General features: G+C 37.2%; 1 protein-coding gene across 5 annotated transcripts in view; it reads right to left on the minus strand.

The window, feature by feature from the left end:
• Window positions 1-707: 707 nt before the first annotated feature.
• Window positions 708-16,629, minus strand: part of LOC145212103 (uncharacterized) — a 73,920-nt gene continuing 57,998 nt past the window's right edge. For all 5 annotated transcript variants that reach the window (XM_080080126.1, XM_080080129.1, XM_080080128.1 and 2 more), the window contains 26 exons: window positions 16,372-16,501; window positions 16,106-16,222; window positions 15,616-15,707; window positions 15,242-15,383; window positions 14,508-14,764; window positions 14,024-14,176; window positions 13,614-13,786; window positions 13,028-13,172; window positions 12,539-12,708; window positions 11,945-12,066; window positions 11,515-11,655; window positions 10,574-10,888; window positions 10,006-10,257; window positions 8,436-8,549; window positions 7,652-8,233; window positions 7,134-7,247; window positions 6,460-6,712; window positions 5,863-6,003; window positions 5,236-5,420; window positions 4,761-4,811; window positions 4,042-4,326; window positions 3,530-3,577; window positions 2,708-2,998; window positions 2,172-2,282; window positions 1,820-1,980; window positions 708-1,367 (listed from right to left, as the gene is read on the minus strand). In XM_080080126.1, coding sequence (XP_079936252.1) covers window positions 1,185-1,367; window positions 1,820-1,980; window positions 2,172-2,282; window positions 2,708-2,998; window positions 3,530-3,577; window positions 4,042-4,326; window positions 4,761-4,811; window positions 5,236-5,420; window positions 5,863-6,003; window positions 6,460-6,712; window positions 7,134-7,247; window positions 7,652-8,233; window positions 8,436-8,549; window positions 10,006-10,257; window positions 10,574-10,888; window positions 11,515-11,655; window positions 11,945-12,066; window positions 12,539-12,708; window positions 13,028-13,172; window positions 13,614-13,786; window positions 14,024-14,176; window positions 14,508-14,764; window positions 15,242-15,383; window positions 15,616-15,707; window positions 16,106-16,222; window positions 16,372-16,501 — 4,728 coding nt within the window. In that variant the 3' untranslated portion in view covers window positions 708-1,184. The remainder of the gene's footprint in view (window positions 1,368-1,819; window positions 1,981-2,171; window positions 2,283-2,707; window positions 2,999-3,529; window positions 3,578-4,041; window positions 4,327-4,760; window positions 4,812-5,235; window positions 5,421-5,862; window positions 6,004-6,459; window positions 6,713-7,133; window positions 7,248-7,651; window positions 8,234-8,435; window positions 8,550-10,005; window positions 10,258-10,573; window positions 10,889-11,514; window positions 11,656-11,944; window positions 12,067-12,538; window positions 12,709-13,027; window positions 13,173-13,613; window positions 13,787-14,023; window positions 14,177-14,507; window positions 14,765-15,241; window positions 15,384-15,615; window positions 15,708-16,105; window positions 16,223-16,371; window positions 16,502-16,629) is intronic.

The following is a 16,629-nucleotide window of genomic DNA, read 5'->3' on the forward strand; positions in this document are numbered from 1 at the left end:
TAAATTAGATCAAATACTATTAACGCTACAATTCGCCTAATGTCAGTTAGTTAAAGTTCTCACAGTAAACCACTACAAGTCATTTACAACAAATAAATACGGAGCTGAAACGTAAAGTTTTGCTTTGAATGCCTATCTCCTGTAGTATAGCATAGTTACAAAAAAGAACCTGGATTTACCTTGTAGCTTCTGGACGATTCCATCTCCGCACGCCGCAAACACCACGAGACAAATGACTTGACTGGAATGACTTTGGCACGCCCAAAACTCACTGAGCGCTGATTGGTTGCGCTCATTCAGGCGTGTCAAATTTTGTTGATGTGGGGCGGGGAAAAAACTTGAGGAGTAAAATTTTTGGTGATTCAGTTTGAAAAAGGAAACAAACAATATATGTTCCACCTTATGAAGTTGGTTTAATTGATCAGATATTGGTGCTGGTATAGAAACCACAGTTAGCAACATAAATTAATAATTCCTCAACTTTTAGGTTCCCCTTAAACTCTGACCCCAATTGTTTCGCGAAACAAATCGACAATCTTGACCAGATTTTTGAAAAAGCTTAATGGAAAAAAGCCGGTTTTAGTGAAAGATAATTAAGGTTTTCATTGAGTCTGTGGCAAATTATTCTAATATAAACCGTTTTCTCAATTCGACCGAACCTTGAAATAGAAGTTGGAGACCTTTTTGAATTCCATAAAAACTTGCCATTCGTTGTTTTGCGTTTATTGCGTATTTTATTTGCATTGATTCTGGGTTGTTACTACTTTCTCATGGAGATTGTAGCTAATAGACCGGCGTAAATGTTTTCGAGCACAACGATATAACAACACATGAAATAGAAACATTGTAGCGCATGCAACAAAACTGGCATTGATAAAACTGACTGTTGTGGTGAGTTATATAAAGCCGGTATTTGAAACGATTAATTTTTACTTCAATTTTATGTGGTAATAAGAGTGTTATAATTTTATTTCCATTAACACAGGCGACAGGTCTGACGAATGAAACTACAAGACAGAAATGCACAAAATAGTATTTTGCATAAATAAATGACATAAAAAAGCTGAAATTATATAACGTTTTTATTTATAGACAAAAAGCTGTTTTGCAACAACATGTTTATAACTATCATATTATTTTTGAAACTACGATGACACAACTGAATATAGCACGAAAAAATAGAGTTACAGCTTCAATTCGCACAAGGCAAAATACTGTGGTGGTCGAACGCAGTTCACTGAAGACAATGAATGGCTCTCATCAGCATTAAACGACCAAACCCAACAAGTTTGTTTATTTCGTATATTTTCGCTTCCCCCATGCACCCAAAATCGGCGAGCTTCGTATGTTTTGTTTTCTCTCATCCACTGCAAAACAACAAAATACTGTTTAGGTTTTGAAAGGATATAAACACCAGACACCTTAATCTAGAAAGCATTAATTAGCTGGAGCGATTAAAACAGCTTTACTTTTTCTTTTTACTTTGATCGCAAACAAACTCTTTACATTAACAGAACAGGCATTTCAACACAGTTTGGACTGAGTGTAACCACCAAATATTAGATCAACTTCTGCATAGTTATGAGGAATCTCACGTTACAGTTCTAATTAACTTATTGCAAATAGCACTACACTTGACAGTGTTAAGTAACTGATGTTGGACAGAAGCGGCAAACATTTTTAGGGACTTTAAAAGCTCTAGGCCTGAGTCGAAACTAGTGGTTCACCATAGCTAAAAACCAATAAGGTTCACAAAACTCAGATTGACAACCACTGTGTTAAATCCAGGCTATTATTCAAATTATGACTGAGTTATTACCTCAGCCGCAGCGTGGACTGTTTTACCACTGGAAAAATCCGCCAGTTTCCCACCCAGGTCGTGACGACATAGGTCACGTGCTTGACCTATGGTGACCTTTGCGCCTGAACCAATCACGAAGCAGGATTGGCCGCTTGTGAAATCGCAATCAGCCTCTGGTTCTGAAACAAGCAAAAAATGTTTTAGCCTATTAGGAAACACTTGAACAACTTAGGAAGCACAAAAAAAATGTTATTTGAAACATATGGTAAAAAACCTGGGTCTAAAATAACTTCAACGCTTGTAAATGATTTTGTTACAAGTTTTTTTTAAGCAAATTGGTTGTTTGGAAATTACTTTGGCATAAAATTACCTGGTTTGGATATTGTTTGTTCTTTTTGTGCGTCTCCGTATCTGCTGTAGCTTGTCGATGATGAATAACTGTACGACGAACTTGAAGATTGACTGTACGAGTACGACGAGTCTAAAAACAAAACAAAAACTTTATTAGCAAGTTTATCAGTCAACAACGCAAAATTGCATACAGTTGGCAAACGTTGAAACCACTACAAATTGGTAAAATACAAAATTGCTTAATGTTGATATTACTTGTATCACACAGGAGGCGATTTATGTATATGAGTTAGTAAAATACCGGCTATAGTTTCATGATAAAACCGTTTACCATACTATTTTTTAGTGGTATCTGTTAAAAAGGCACACGAAATAACACACATAAAGCATGTATTCGAGACATACTGTCTATACATTCTGTTTTGTTCGTTAGGTATCACTAAGAAACAAACAAAACATAAAATATTTTCACCCAAGTTTAATTAATTACTATTAACAAAACCGCTTTACACGTGGTAATCTCTCAAAGCAATTCCATCAACTTATACGACTTACATTTGGAAGTTATTGTAGGGCAGCAATACTGGACTTTGTAGTCGCTGCAAGCTCTCCCGCTGTAGTTAATACACCAGAAGCCCTTTGAAATATCAACGTTGGTGCTTTGCCGTGTACTCTTGTACGAAACTCCATCAACGGTCTGCGCTCTTATGGCTTTAGGAGAGGAACAAGCTTTTCCCTTCTCTCTGAGTCGCGAGAGACTCTCGTAGTCTCCCTTCCCTGATGGTCCGTCTTCATTGAACCACTCGCCCCAGGATGCCCCGGATGGACAAGTTCCGTATGTTCCGTCTGAAATTTGAATTGAAAACTTGAAAAACGTAAACATGTTTGTTCATACAAAGGAAATTACTAGTTGTGTCTCAGCAAAGGTATTGATAAAAAAACAACCAGTCGCGATTGCTTCTGAATAATTCGTATAACAGAGATTGAATTATTGGTCACCAACTTTTCAAATTGTTCACTCGATTTAGCATAACATGGGAAAAATAATATCTAAGTGAAAATATTCAAACCATAAAAAACTGAATTTCGTGTTATTTCAGTTCAACGCTACTAATGGGCCTTACAATGATATAATTTGATTTAACAGAGGTTCAGGACGCCATTACTAGTTTAAACAAACGTTTAAAGAACATCTTTTCCGTAAAAAAGAAACAAAAATTAAAAAATACAGTTAAGTAGATGCCCGTTTGAGGCCTACAGTGAAAACCACTTTATTAGTTAGAAGTAAGTCTTTTCAATGCCTATTTTGATGGAGGTAGTTTTAAATTTTCAATACTTCAATAACCTTTCTATTATTATTTATTTTATTAAGCTTACCGTCTGTGGAAGTGCTCGGTGCAGTGGTCGTCGTGACTTTAGTGTAAGCTGTAATAAACAAGAATTATGGTTACTAAATAGAAACGGAACAAAAGCGCTATAGAACAAAATATTTCCTTTTGAAATGTACACGTTGCCTAATTATTGACGTCATTATGCTATGGGACGAAACTTACATTTAAAACTGTTAGAATACAAGAAAAAATCATGCACTTTAAATTTAGAATTACAAATAGGTTCAAATTAATTATCAACAAAAATTTAGCTCTTCCAGCAGGCTAACATTTTTTTGATACATTATGTCTGGCAGCAACAGTTTATTCAGGTTCAAGATATGTCTTGGAAAAGGTTTGTGTCTTTAAGTGGGCTTATGTCTAATCTGATTGAACCTTCAATGGTCTTTTGACAAAAAGTTGTTTTATTACTTTGTTTGCCAAAAAACGATTGTTTTCTTTATTCAAGCATTACAGAAAAATCTCTTTACAAAACAACGCAAGAAAAACAATGCTTACTAGTGGCTGCGCAGCAGTAACGGACTTTATAATCACTGCAAGGCTTTCCACTGTAGTTGATGCACCAGAAGCCTTTAGTAAGGTAAGCGTTGGTCTTCTGCCCTGTGCTTTTATACGAGGCTCCGTCAACGGTCTGAATTTGCATTGCTTTTGGCGAAGAACAAGCTTTTCCCTTCTCTCTGAGTCGCGAGAGACTCTCGTAGTCTCCCTTCCCTGAAGGTCCGTCTTCATTGAACCACTCGCTCCACGGTGCTCCGGACGGGCAAGTTCCAATAATGTCAGTTGCTGAAATTTGAGTTATATTTATTTTGTGAGATTAGCCAGAAAAAGTGTATTAGGTACAGATGTGTCTGTTCTAGGATAACAGCATCCTAAATAAACTGCCCTCTTCTGTCAGTTTTGTTATACTCTGGATTTGCACTTAGTAATATAAATATAAAACCCTATTTTAGTTTATTACCAAAGAGGGCCCAGTAAAGCTATTAAAAAACTACAGTTGTATAATTGTTAAATAGAGAAAGGTTGCTTATCTTATCTTTTCGTACAACTACATTTCACCTTCTTGTATTTGCAAAGTTGGAGTACACTGATATTACACAAATATAATATCTGAAACTGGATTGACACGGTTTGAGTAAATCTGCACAACTCGCTATAACCGCTAGTTTCTCTGTATACACTGTTGTGTGAATGTTTGAACTGAAACATTTTCCACTCACCTGGTGCAGGAGTTCCGGTGGAAATTGTAGGCATCGCTCCTCCGAATGTACCTGTTAATAATACATACACAATAACACACAAGGTTTTGACTTTGACAAGAATTTCAAGCATCAAAGTTTCACCACGGTTGTCAGCTCTTTTTAGTCGAGTCACAATTCAAGTCGAGTCATTAGCATTACTGAACGATATACAAGTCTAGTTGTTGAGTTAAGTGGAGTTAATGCAGAGTCACAACTCGAGTCAACAAATCAATGTAACAAAATTGGTTCCACACAAAAATATCGCCGTCTTTTGCAATTTTTCCGTCAATCTTCAGTTTTTTACACAATGTTTATTGACTTTTGACTTAACTCGAGTCGAATAAAGACTTTACCAGCATTGGCCAGTATCAAATCAAATTGTTTGAAAAAAAAATAGAAATTACAACATGGCGACACGTCCAGAAAAACTCCAATCAAACAGTCACGTAATTACCTTGTGACGCACACATCGCTCCGATTATGACGTCAACAATCTGAGCAAGTTGGGAGAAACTCTTCACGTTGATGGAATACTTGGAATCGGGATCAGAAGCGATGACGTTTAACTCTTGGATGTCTGCCTCCTTGATCCCGAGAGCAATGGAGGTTGCGATCTTCTGGAGGTTGAAGGATGCATCTCTGCTCAAGAAGAATTGCAAATTAACCAAGGAAGATTTTATGTACATATTCTATGTGGTTTATGCCCAGTTGTGGCATCGAACAGAATTGATGAGACATGGCTTTTTGGTCTGTTACTCCCAACAAACTGGAGTGCCGTAAGATGACTACATTAGCTCATACAATCAAACTCTTGTCACCAGCAGCACTGATGAGACCTTATAGATCGAAAGAATGTGCCTGCAGCATGCTAATCATTTCTTCGCATCAAATTGTTTGATTTTTGTATTTACCAAAATTTGTTGACAGTTTTGCTTAATTGCACAGAAGAGGTTTTTATCATTTCATACAGGCTTACAGTTTTAACGAACGACAACAAAATCAGTCAAGACTAAATTGGTGTGACTTTATTGACAAAATATATTACTTTATTTCACAATTTATGTTTGGAAATTAATCTTACCTGACATTGTCTTTCGACTTTCCGTCCGTCATGACGACAACGACAGGTTTTACGTCTTTCCTCAAACCTCCCGACATTGTAAGTACGTTGTTTGTCACGTGACGTAGAGCTTTTGACGTGTAGGTGCTTCCCCCAGTGTATCTAAATATAAAGTAATTGATGTTTTAAATTTTTTTAAGGTTTCTAACATCAATATGTTTGTCAAAGAGCGCCAACAATCTTCTGTTTTCAATGTTGTGTTTTAATAAACTAGTTTTTCTTCATGTTTGTGACATCATTGTATAAGTCACTTGGCACCCAAATTCACATGTTTTCAGTGATGTCTTTCAATTTTTTCAGTAATTGTGTTTCTTAGTTTTTGTTTTTCAAATTTGTTTCAACATTTAAATAGTTTTTTTTTCTCTCCGTAATAGATTATATTCAGTTTTTTCAAGTTTGTGACATCTTTGTATCAGTCAGTGGACGCTACTTTTTGAAAAAAAATATCATCTGTTTTTAAGTTTTTGTTTTGTTCAACATTCCAATAAAGAAGTAACAGTGAGTTTCTTATCAAGTTTAAGTGTCATGTGTATAACCTTATTATAATACACAACGTACCTTATTCCGCCAATGGCTCTTTTAACAGATTCCTTGCTTGAGTATTTGTTCAAATTCCACAGCGTTGTCGGATAGGTGCTGAAACGCACCATTCCTACACGGATGGCGTCGCTCCCAAAATTGAAGCGATCCACAATATTTGATACAAATTTCTTCATCAAGCCAAAGTTGCTACTTCCAACAGAACCGCTTGCATCCATCACAAATATTACATCAGTTTTTGCTTCCTCTTGACAAACATCCAAACCAGCAGCTGGAAAAGAGGGTGTTGATAAATCGTGGGGACGAGTTTTTGTGCGAAATTTGTCAATTGGTTTTTGGCTCATGGTATGCTAGCGAGTTATTAAATTATTTACAAATAAACGTTTATAAGCAAAATTGCCATACTGTCTTTATTTCTAAGATTTGTCCTTATTTTAAAGGGCAATGTCTCTGAAAAATGTATTGACTTTTTTCAAAAAGCTCAGTGGTCCACTAAAAGTGTTCTTGTGGGCCACAGTTTGGGAATCACATAAACCACAACAGACATAGAACGCAAAAGGATGCAATCACAATTAGGCACCATTTTAGACAGAAAATATTTTGGCAAAATTAAAAAGGTTCTGAACTTTCTACATCATATAACCCGCTGTGACGACGGGCTTAGAACGGTATTGAATTCTAGTTACACTTACCTTTAGCACAGTTGTCTCCCGAATAACCACTCACACATTGACACGTGTAACGACCATCGTTAGTTTCAGAGCAAGTTCCTCCGTTCAAACAAGGGTTTCGAGTGCAAGGTCCGTCTGAAGCAACATTTCAAAGTTAAGATCAAAGAAAATGAACGGATTGATGAAGCGTTGTTTTTCGCTTACGCTATTTTTGTGTTTGAAAGCAACGGAAAAGATAAAAAATCCCAATTAATTACCCGAGATGCTGAAACAAGTGCAAAAGGCAATGGTTTTAAGTTACATTTTTTTTTGTTTTTTTAGTGTAATTACATATTATTTTGAACCAAACAGTATAATCACAGTTGTAGACAATATTAAAAAGTATACTGGCCCAAGCAGAGTAATATTGTTCTATTTTACCATGTTTTCGCAATAAATTAATGATCTCTAGTAGCAAAAAACAACTTGACACGCCATATACTGTTGCAGTTTCAGACATTAAAATCTGATTATTGTACTGTATATCAAAAACGACTTACCGTTAACACTACAGATAATGGTGAACAACAATTTGACAAACTCATCCAGTTTTGCAAAGCTTGATACTTCACGTGAATAAGTTTCCGTCGGATAAGATGAGATCTGATCAAGTTGTTCCTTCACTGCGTTCTTTATTCCCAACGCTATGACGACAGACTCGTTACGTAATCGCAAAGCAGGGACTCTGACGTCATCATAGGACTTCCCGTCGGTCATGACCACAGTGACGGCTTTAACGCCTCGTCGCCGTCCAGCCCGTACTGTGTATTTCGCTTCCGCTGTTTTGGACAAGGCGTTCCCGGTTAAAGTTCCGCCACTAACGTATCTGATGCGCCGTATAGCGGAGAAAAGGTCAGACTTGTTGTCATAGCGATTCAGGTGAAATAGGTCGGTCCAGGTCCGAGTATAGCGGGCAATGCCTACTTGGACGGCGTCTGGTCCCACTGTGAAACCGTCCACCACTTTGTAGACGAACTTTCGCATGAGATCAAAGTTTGAGGAGCCCACTGACCCACTGGAGTCAAGGAGAAACACAAGGTCCAATTTCGAGTTTGTGCGGCAGTCGTCAACGCTTGGTGGCGCTACGGAGTCAAAATTATAGTTAAAGGGGAATAAAATACTTCAACGACTACCAAAAAGTCATCTAAACACTCTATCTCAAACATTACGTCTTAAAATATAAAGTGTACAACATTTTTATGTATACTTGTATGTGGTGCGATTAACTATTCAGATATTTATGTTACTTGAAATTACTTGCAACTGGTTTTGCCAAACGCTTACCTATCTCGCAGTTCTTTCCCGTAAAATCAGAGAAGCAGACACAACTGTAGCCTCCCTCGTCGAGCTGGGTGCACGAACCTCCATTCTGACAGGGATTGTTGGCGCAAGGATCATCTGAACGAAAAAAAGCTTGCCTAATTAAGTTTATTATACAGAATAGGCCTAAAGACATCTGGAATAAAACGTTTGCATGGCTTCCAATTTATATCTTTACTAAACAGAAAAATCGAAAAACTTTATAAACAAGAAAATCAAAAAAACAAATATTTTAGCAATGTCTTGCAGAAATATATTGATTATATTGGGTATGTTTTATATTTTGGAAGCAACAGGTTATAAGTGCTTAGACCAGGGGTTCTTAAACTTTTTCGGTCGCGCCCCACTTTACACTAATTATTTATTCTCACGCCCCCCCTAAAAAACGTTAGCTCCAATGATGCTTGTCTTGTTTTTTGGAAACAACATACATGGTAGGTCCGCTTTAAGCTACTGTCAAGTTAGTTCCGAACGTTGGAAAAAGCCACTTCAACACTGATAAGTTGCGAAAAAGTAGGCTTTTGCGAACACAGAGACACGTTGCCAGTATTCTTTTAAACTACGCAGATGTTGCCCAGAAATTGTTGATTCACTCAAAGTCAGGGCAATCTCTAATGCGAAATTGCGCACAAATAAAGAATGTACAGCCGACTATATAGTACAGGGGTCACCAAACTACGGCCCGCGAGGTCATTTCATCCGGCTCGCGACCCAATTTTTGGTTTGCCAAATCGTATTGATAACTTTGTTACTGTCAAAACTTAATCTACTCCTTACGAAAGTTTACTGTTACGACATGTAAAATTAATATTACCGACTCTCAAAGGATTGCAACGCCCAGGATTGATCCAAACCCAGTTTATTACGTCACAGACAAAACAAAAAGTGTTAATTGTGCGCAAACAATTGCCTTATTGTGTCACTTATGACATAATATACAAGCATTCCTTGTAAGATGAGACTAACTATATAATTTAACAGATTTTAAATGGGGTTTTAAAAAGACCATATCTTGGCGCCCATATAAAAATCGCCTCATGGGCTAAGTTTGAGAAGACGGCACTAGGGCATGTAAACTATGCGGCGGCCCGCAGTGGGAAAAGTTTGGTTAATACAATTGGACATCCATTTCAATGTAATGAAGCGTTTATACTTTAAACAATAAGTTCGAAATCAGCGCCGACATAATTCCAATGCATTAATTTACAATTGTTTGCAAGTTAAAACTTTGCTGCCAGATTGTGCTGCGCCCCCCTTGCGAACCCTTCACGCCCCCCTAGGGGGGCGCGCCCCCCAGTTTAAGAACCCCTGGCTTAGACAAAAGAAATGTGGCTAATTTTCATCCACCACAAAATACTAAAGTCATTTTAAAAACCGTGAAAATCTACTTTTAGGGCCCGAAATCACCAGCATAAATTTCAGACAAATGGAAATAGATTTATCAATACAAAAAAATAGAACTTTCTCTTGTAATAATATATCACTTATTTGTTTTAGTTAGACCATCCAAAATACAACAGCAATCCCTTATTACCGTTCACATAGCAAATAGCGTTTAATATTGTTTCCACGACGTTTTTCAGTTGATCAAACTCCTGAACCATCACAGCGAACCGGGATTGCGGGGCTGAAGCGATCTCTTCAAGTTGCTGTAAATTGGCGCTTTTCACGCCCAATCCGATCACTACCGAAGATTTCCGAAGTTTGGCCGAAGGCGCACTGACGTCATCGTAGGATTTTCCGTCGGTTAGAATAAGAGTAACAGTGTTGGCGGACTGACGTTTTCCTACGATTTATTTTTAAAATAAACTTTTGAATTACATTAAATGCGCTTTACACAAACGATACAAACAAAACTGTACATACAAAAACAAGAAAATTTATCAAAAAAATAAAAAAAATTTGAAGTACAAATACATAAAAAATAATACTGTTTATATATGCTGTCTTTAAGTTTCACGAAAAATGAACTTGGTTTAATAATTTAAAGGGCCAATGTTAAAAATTGATGTAGATATTGCATTACAAACCAAGATAAAAAATTATTGAACTACTTTATGTACCAATCAGTCTAAACAACAATCAATTTATTGCAAACGTACCTTTTCCAAGGTTAAACTTGTTCTTAGTGATAAACTCAATAGCGTTGCCAGTGTAAGTCCCTCCACCGCTGTATCGGATACTGCTAATAGCCTTCAACAATGAATCCTTGGTAGAATATCGGTCTAAATCCCATAGATCCCTAACTTCCCGACTATAAGTAGTCACTGAGACTTGGAGGCCGGTCGGACCCACTTGGAACCGTTCTACGATGGTGGCAATGAAAGAACGAATGACCGCAAAGTTACGATAGCCAATTGAGGAGCTGGTGTCCAGGAGAATGATTAGATCGAGAACTTCTGAACCTTTGCATCCAACTGCGCAAAAAGTGATATTTATTTTTGTTTAAAATCTGTTTTCGGAATAACAGTATGAACGGAATTGACAATCAAGTAAAGACACAAAACTGAGGCTGTTAGTCGAGCATTAGAAACTGTTTGTTGCTGTTTTTTTGTGACGTTAAATCCTCATTTTCAGGATGTTAAAATTTAAAGACAGTAAAATCATTTTACAAACATAGCCTTCCTAGACAAATCTTTGTTCTGATTATATTTCAAGTGAGTTTATTGCAATTCATTTTTGCGCTTTACAGCTTTTTGTTTGGTAGTACCCATCAGTTGCAAACGACAAAAGTATTTTACTTTATTTTAGGGGTGTGTGCACCCCCTGGGGTACAAAGTACTTAAGGAGGGGGTCGAAATTATGTTTTAAAATTAAGGTAATGTGTAAAATGACTATATAAGCTATTGCTGCGAGGCATAATATCAAGTAAGTACAGCTCTTCAGGCAAATATAAAATTTTTTGGTGTAAAATGACTGTCAATTTTTTTTAGAATCATTACAATTTCGTTTTTCTGTCAGTCAATTTAGAAATGGTATAAACTATAAAGACATTCCGCAAGTGAGTACCGACGCCAAACAGTTAAGAACAACTCATTTCTACCTTCAACAATACAAGCTTCCTCTCCTCGTTCGTTCTTTCCGCAAACCTCATCGGAAGCACATGACGTCATTCGGCACGTGACCTTATTCATTCCCACGCATTCGCATTCCGTGCTGCAGTTGTCTTTCATAAATCGGCGACCTGCACAAAAAAGCACACTTGCATAATAATTAAAATTGCATTTAAAAAACTATGTAGCTTTTTTTAATGATTTTAAGCAAAAAAAGTGTTCGTTTGTTTATTTTATTACAAATTGAGCTAACATAATTTAAGTTTAATATAGGACACAAGTAAGTATAAGGTCAGTGGAATTAGTATTATAAAGTACAAGGTAAGTTGATTTGTTTTCTGTTTTTGTTTGTATGAAGGTAACTACAAGAATTGATCTAGTTCTTTTCGTTAACCACGATGCATTGTGTTGCTAATTTACCTTTCTCAAGATAAGGTCCGTTGTTCAACTGACATCCACATTGCGTCATTCTCACACAATCGTCACCATCACGAAGATATCCCTCATTGCAAACGTAGTCTTCGATGCTCACTTTTTCACAACTGTGGAAAAAAAAACGTCTTAACATATGCACACAAACACAAAGCCTATACAAATGAAATCATAACCAGTTATGAGAAAATTTTAGGTTAAATTTGTCTGGTTTTGTGTAAAGACTTGCAGATACGAATGCATCTACTGGTGGTTTGAGGTTATGTTTTTCCACTGGACACATATTTAAATGCCTAAAGACACTCTTTCTCAAGTGGTGGAACCCAGGACAATCCCGAGCCCAATTCTTCTTTTTTACGTCTGTATATGGGTCAATCGTTTCATGTCAATAGGTCAAGTTATTGCCTATATCCAAACAGTTATGGTATATCATGACCAATGGTCGAATTAGCTTTTGTTTACAAGGTAGAGGAATCCGGTTAATCGCATAACCAACTTGCCAAGCTTTTTAGTCAATTATCCAGGTTACGCGATTAGCCGGATTCGTCTGTGATAATAATTTACAATCAATTCATAGCTTACTTGTCAGAAGCCCTTGGATTGGAGCAGGTGTTCGGGCATGAACTGGCACATGATGAGAAGTGGCTGTTTGCTGGAACATAATCGTCAAACTCCACTAGACCAGTGACAGTACGCCATGTACACACTGGCACGTCGTTCTGCTGACATTCGCGGGCGTAAGCTTCGACAGACTACAGAAAACAAGATAAGCAAGAGATTGGAATAGAGAAATGTCAAAATTTATTCATAAAGCTGGGTTGTTATTTTTTCAAACTCAGAGTAGGCTTTTGCAACCAAAGACTCGAGTCAAAATTTACAAGTTAAAAGTCGTATCTCTGACAAAATCAAATCAAAGTAGAGCTGTATTCAATGTTCGTTTGTCAAAGATTTTTTACATTTTTAGATTGTTTATTTGTAATTTTGAAATTGCCACTAGGCTTTTAGACCTAGAAATTAGATTAAGTTGTAAAATGTTAATGTTTTGTCGTTTGTATAAAACAACAATCTCACCTCTTCCAGAATAGTCTTGTTGCCGTTATACTCGCAAACGTCAAACACGCAACTCTGGAAATGTTCGGCTGGATCAACTTTCGAGTGACATTTGGCAAAGGGACCATTAGGGTCGGAAATAACCCCACAAGCGTCGATCTTCGAGCTGAAAATATAAAATGGAGATTTTTTAACAGATAAACATAAAAGTACTGACTGCTTTTCCTAACAAGCCAATTTGACAGGACAGTTGCAAGAACAAAACCAAGTAATAGTTTTAGCTGTCCTCACAATACGTTATGAATTTGGAAAATCAGTTTTCACCAAATTAGGTAAATGATTTTTTCGTATCTTTTAAACCTTACAGACGAATCCGATTAATCGCACACTGGTTATTTTCATAATCTGTTTAATTACACACGGATTGTAAGTTTCAACCGTAGCCATTTGTTAAGAAAAACATCCCAATAGTGAGCCGATTAATTGCATAAAGAAGCTTTGCAAATGGTTTATGCGATTAAACGGATTAGTCTGTACCATCTTATATTTTACTTTGAAACGTTTTACTTTTTTATACAGGATTTCAAAATCTTGCGAAGGCTCTTACTAGAAGGCAGTGTCTGCATCCGAACATTGGACATCTTCTGGTGGGTTGGGATCAGCACATGGTCCAACCTGGTGACTCATTCCAAACTCGTTTACTTTTCGCGTGAGGGAGCCATCAGGCAGACGAAACTCGTCGCTGTCGTCTCCGTTAAAGTCACCACATAGCCCGAACACCTATAGGTTGTTTGCAGGTTAGTACGGTTTGGTTTCGATTCTACTTTCTCAGTTAGTCAAACATTTGAAAACGGGATTATAACGTTTACAACATTGTCTTTTATGTAAAGATCAAACCATATCTTCTATTTCTTTTAATAACGTTTCAAACGCTACTAAAACAATTTCATGCAAAGTTAGGTCAGAAATGGTTGCTTGCAACAATTAGTGAATTCTTTGGGACAAAACTAAGCATACCTTTTCTTTGTAAGTGCTTGGAATGGTGACACGAACGTTGGAGCGGGTCTGTTCCACTTTAAGGCCAAAGTTGGTTTTCAGTGTGTAATACCGTCCCTGTCTTTGCACTGTAAAGTTCCTTGACGAAAAACTTCTGTACGACACTCCGTTGATCTGTGAAAAAAAGTACTAGGTTTATATCTGTCTTAATGCCATGCCAATTCACATTCAAATTGTACCGAAAGAGTTCAGTTACGATTTTACATGTTTTTTTATTGGGAGGGGGTGTACCAGTAAATTGGGTTTAAACCTGATTCGGTTTATCAGGATATCGCTTAATTCAGACAAAACTGGAGGACATGATTTGCATTGTGGTACGACCTAAATTAATCGACATCGGTTAATACAGATCTTTGCCTAATTTGGACAAACTTTTTTGGCCCTAACGGGCCCGGATTAATCGAGGTTTATTGTAGTTGTAATATAAGTCCAAATTTTCACTTACCTTGGGCAGTAAGCGTTTCTCGAATCGCACTTGCTGTGTACCACCTTGAAAATGCACAGTGGCCGACTTGGTATAAGTGACCCTGGGACGGGACCTGGTTTCGTGTTCAACGATGATTTTGTACCAGCGCGAGTCGTTAATAGAAAGTCGAGTCTCTGAAAGTCGGTAGCTGCACTTTCCCATGAAGTTGTACATTCTGCTGGTACGGTCGAATGTAAAGTAGTGAGGATCGCCAAATGCCCGACACACACCGAAGCCTGGAAAAGCAAGAGGTCACCGACTGGTTAACTAGACGGCTATTTTGTGGATTTCAACCCTGTTTTAATTAAAGAGCCAAGTGAATGGAGAACTAATTGCTGGCAATAACCCGAAACAAAGTCCCATCTGCGTTTTGCTTGCGTGATTGCGCACTTGTCGAACATTTTCAGAAGACAACGTAACATATACTGTAAAGTACATTGACCAAAGACATGTTGCTCTCAGTATCTTCAGGGACTTTGTGTTTATAGACAATCATTTGTCACATTAGAGAAACATTACATAAAACATTCTATCACAAGACAATGTAGCTGGTAACATCCCAAACAATATTGGTAGATATAGCACTCGCGTTTAATCAGGTCGTTTATCAAACTTCGGTGTTTCTTTGTTTCACAATATAGATGTTTTTTCACTTCCGATTTCCACACTAGGACACAAAATGGGGTCATTCAGGTTCTTTGCGAGTCACTCACTTTCTGGTTGGCAATCCAGCAAGCCATCAGTTCCAACTGCGCAACTTGTTCCATCACCACAAGCATAAACGTCGCACGACATTGATCCGTCTCGACAGGAGCACTTTCTCTCGCAATTATCCAACACCACAGAGTCGCCAGACTGTAATTTAAAAAGATGCAGATTTTAGAAAATGAACGAACTGAACTCTTAAGGTTGTGTACATAACGTACAAATTCTTAAAGGTCGTAAAAACTATAAATAAACTCTAAATAGTGTAAGCCCTATAATGCCAAGTCCTAATAGCTGTGAACACAATACATACTATTAACACAATGTAGGAACACTTAAGTAAACACAATGTGCTAACTGTTAGTACTTGTAAATTTCTTACTTTGTAATATTTCTCTTCAAACATACAACCGCATTCTTGTCGTGGTACACAAATATCTCCAGACAGAACAAATCCAGATTCACATTCGCATCCTGCAAACAAAAAAATCGTTTTTATTCAGCTGAGAGCATAGAGCCCAAAAGATTTGTTAATGTTTATGCAAGTAAGGTTATTAAGGTTATTGCTATGTTGGGTAGTTACATGATCTTATTGAAAAGCTAGACTGTAAATGAAAACCTAGCCTAAAGCCGTTTGTAAAACAAAAACTTTATTGAGCTTTTTTCATAACATCTAAATTATAAAACCATAATCTAAATAATTTTGTTCCGACATGTTTCCTAATTGGCAAACCTAAAAATGTAATAAATACAGTCATACACAAGATTACATGATCCGCGATATAACTGAAACCGATCAGGCATGAAATTATATAGCGCCGCTGGAATATACCCATTGAATTAGGCTAGAAATTCTAAGAAATTCGGTTTACCTGGGACACATTCCCGCTTGGTACAATCCACAACGTTGCTGTCGTTGCTGAACTGGCAAACATCAGGACAAGAGCTTACACATTCGGTGTAATAGGAGTTGATTGTGCACAGCATATCTGTATAGCAATGGTGAATGAGCTTTAAATCTTTCACGTTGTGTTACTTTGCTTTCATTATTTGCGTACATAATGTTGTTAAAATATTTCGTGCAAACGCACGTTTTTTGGCAACTTATACCTACTGTTGTATCTTAAAAAAATCTTACCAAATCCACATTTTTGTCTCCAGTCACACACAGTGTAGCCGGCATCTGTACACGCGGCTGCGTATGAGGCTAAATTGCCCATCAGCCAATTGGGGGCAGCATAGGTGTTGCAAGCGTCTTTTCGACAAGCCTAGAAGAATTTATTTAAAGGGATTAGTTAAAAACATATGCCAACCATTCATATGTGACGTACGATTAGGTTGTTTGCAACATTTTTTTGTGCGCAATAAAGTTGAACACTTCGATAATTTCAAGATG

This window comes from Phallusia mammillata, chromosome 2 (assembly GCF_965637545.1).
Source record: "Phallusia mammillata chromosome 2, kaPhaMamm4.hap1.1, whole genome shotgun sequence".
Classification (NCBI taxonomy): domain Eukaryota; kingdom Metazoa; phylum Chordata; class Ascidiacea; order Phlebobranchia; family Ascidiidae; genus Phallusia; species Phallusia mammillata.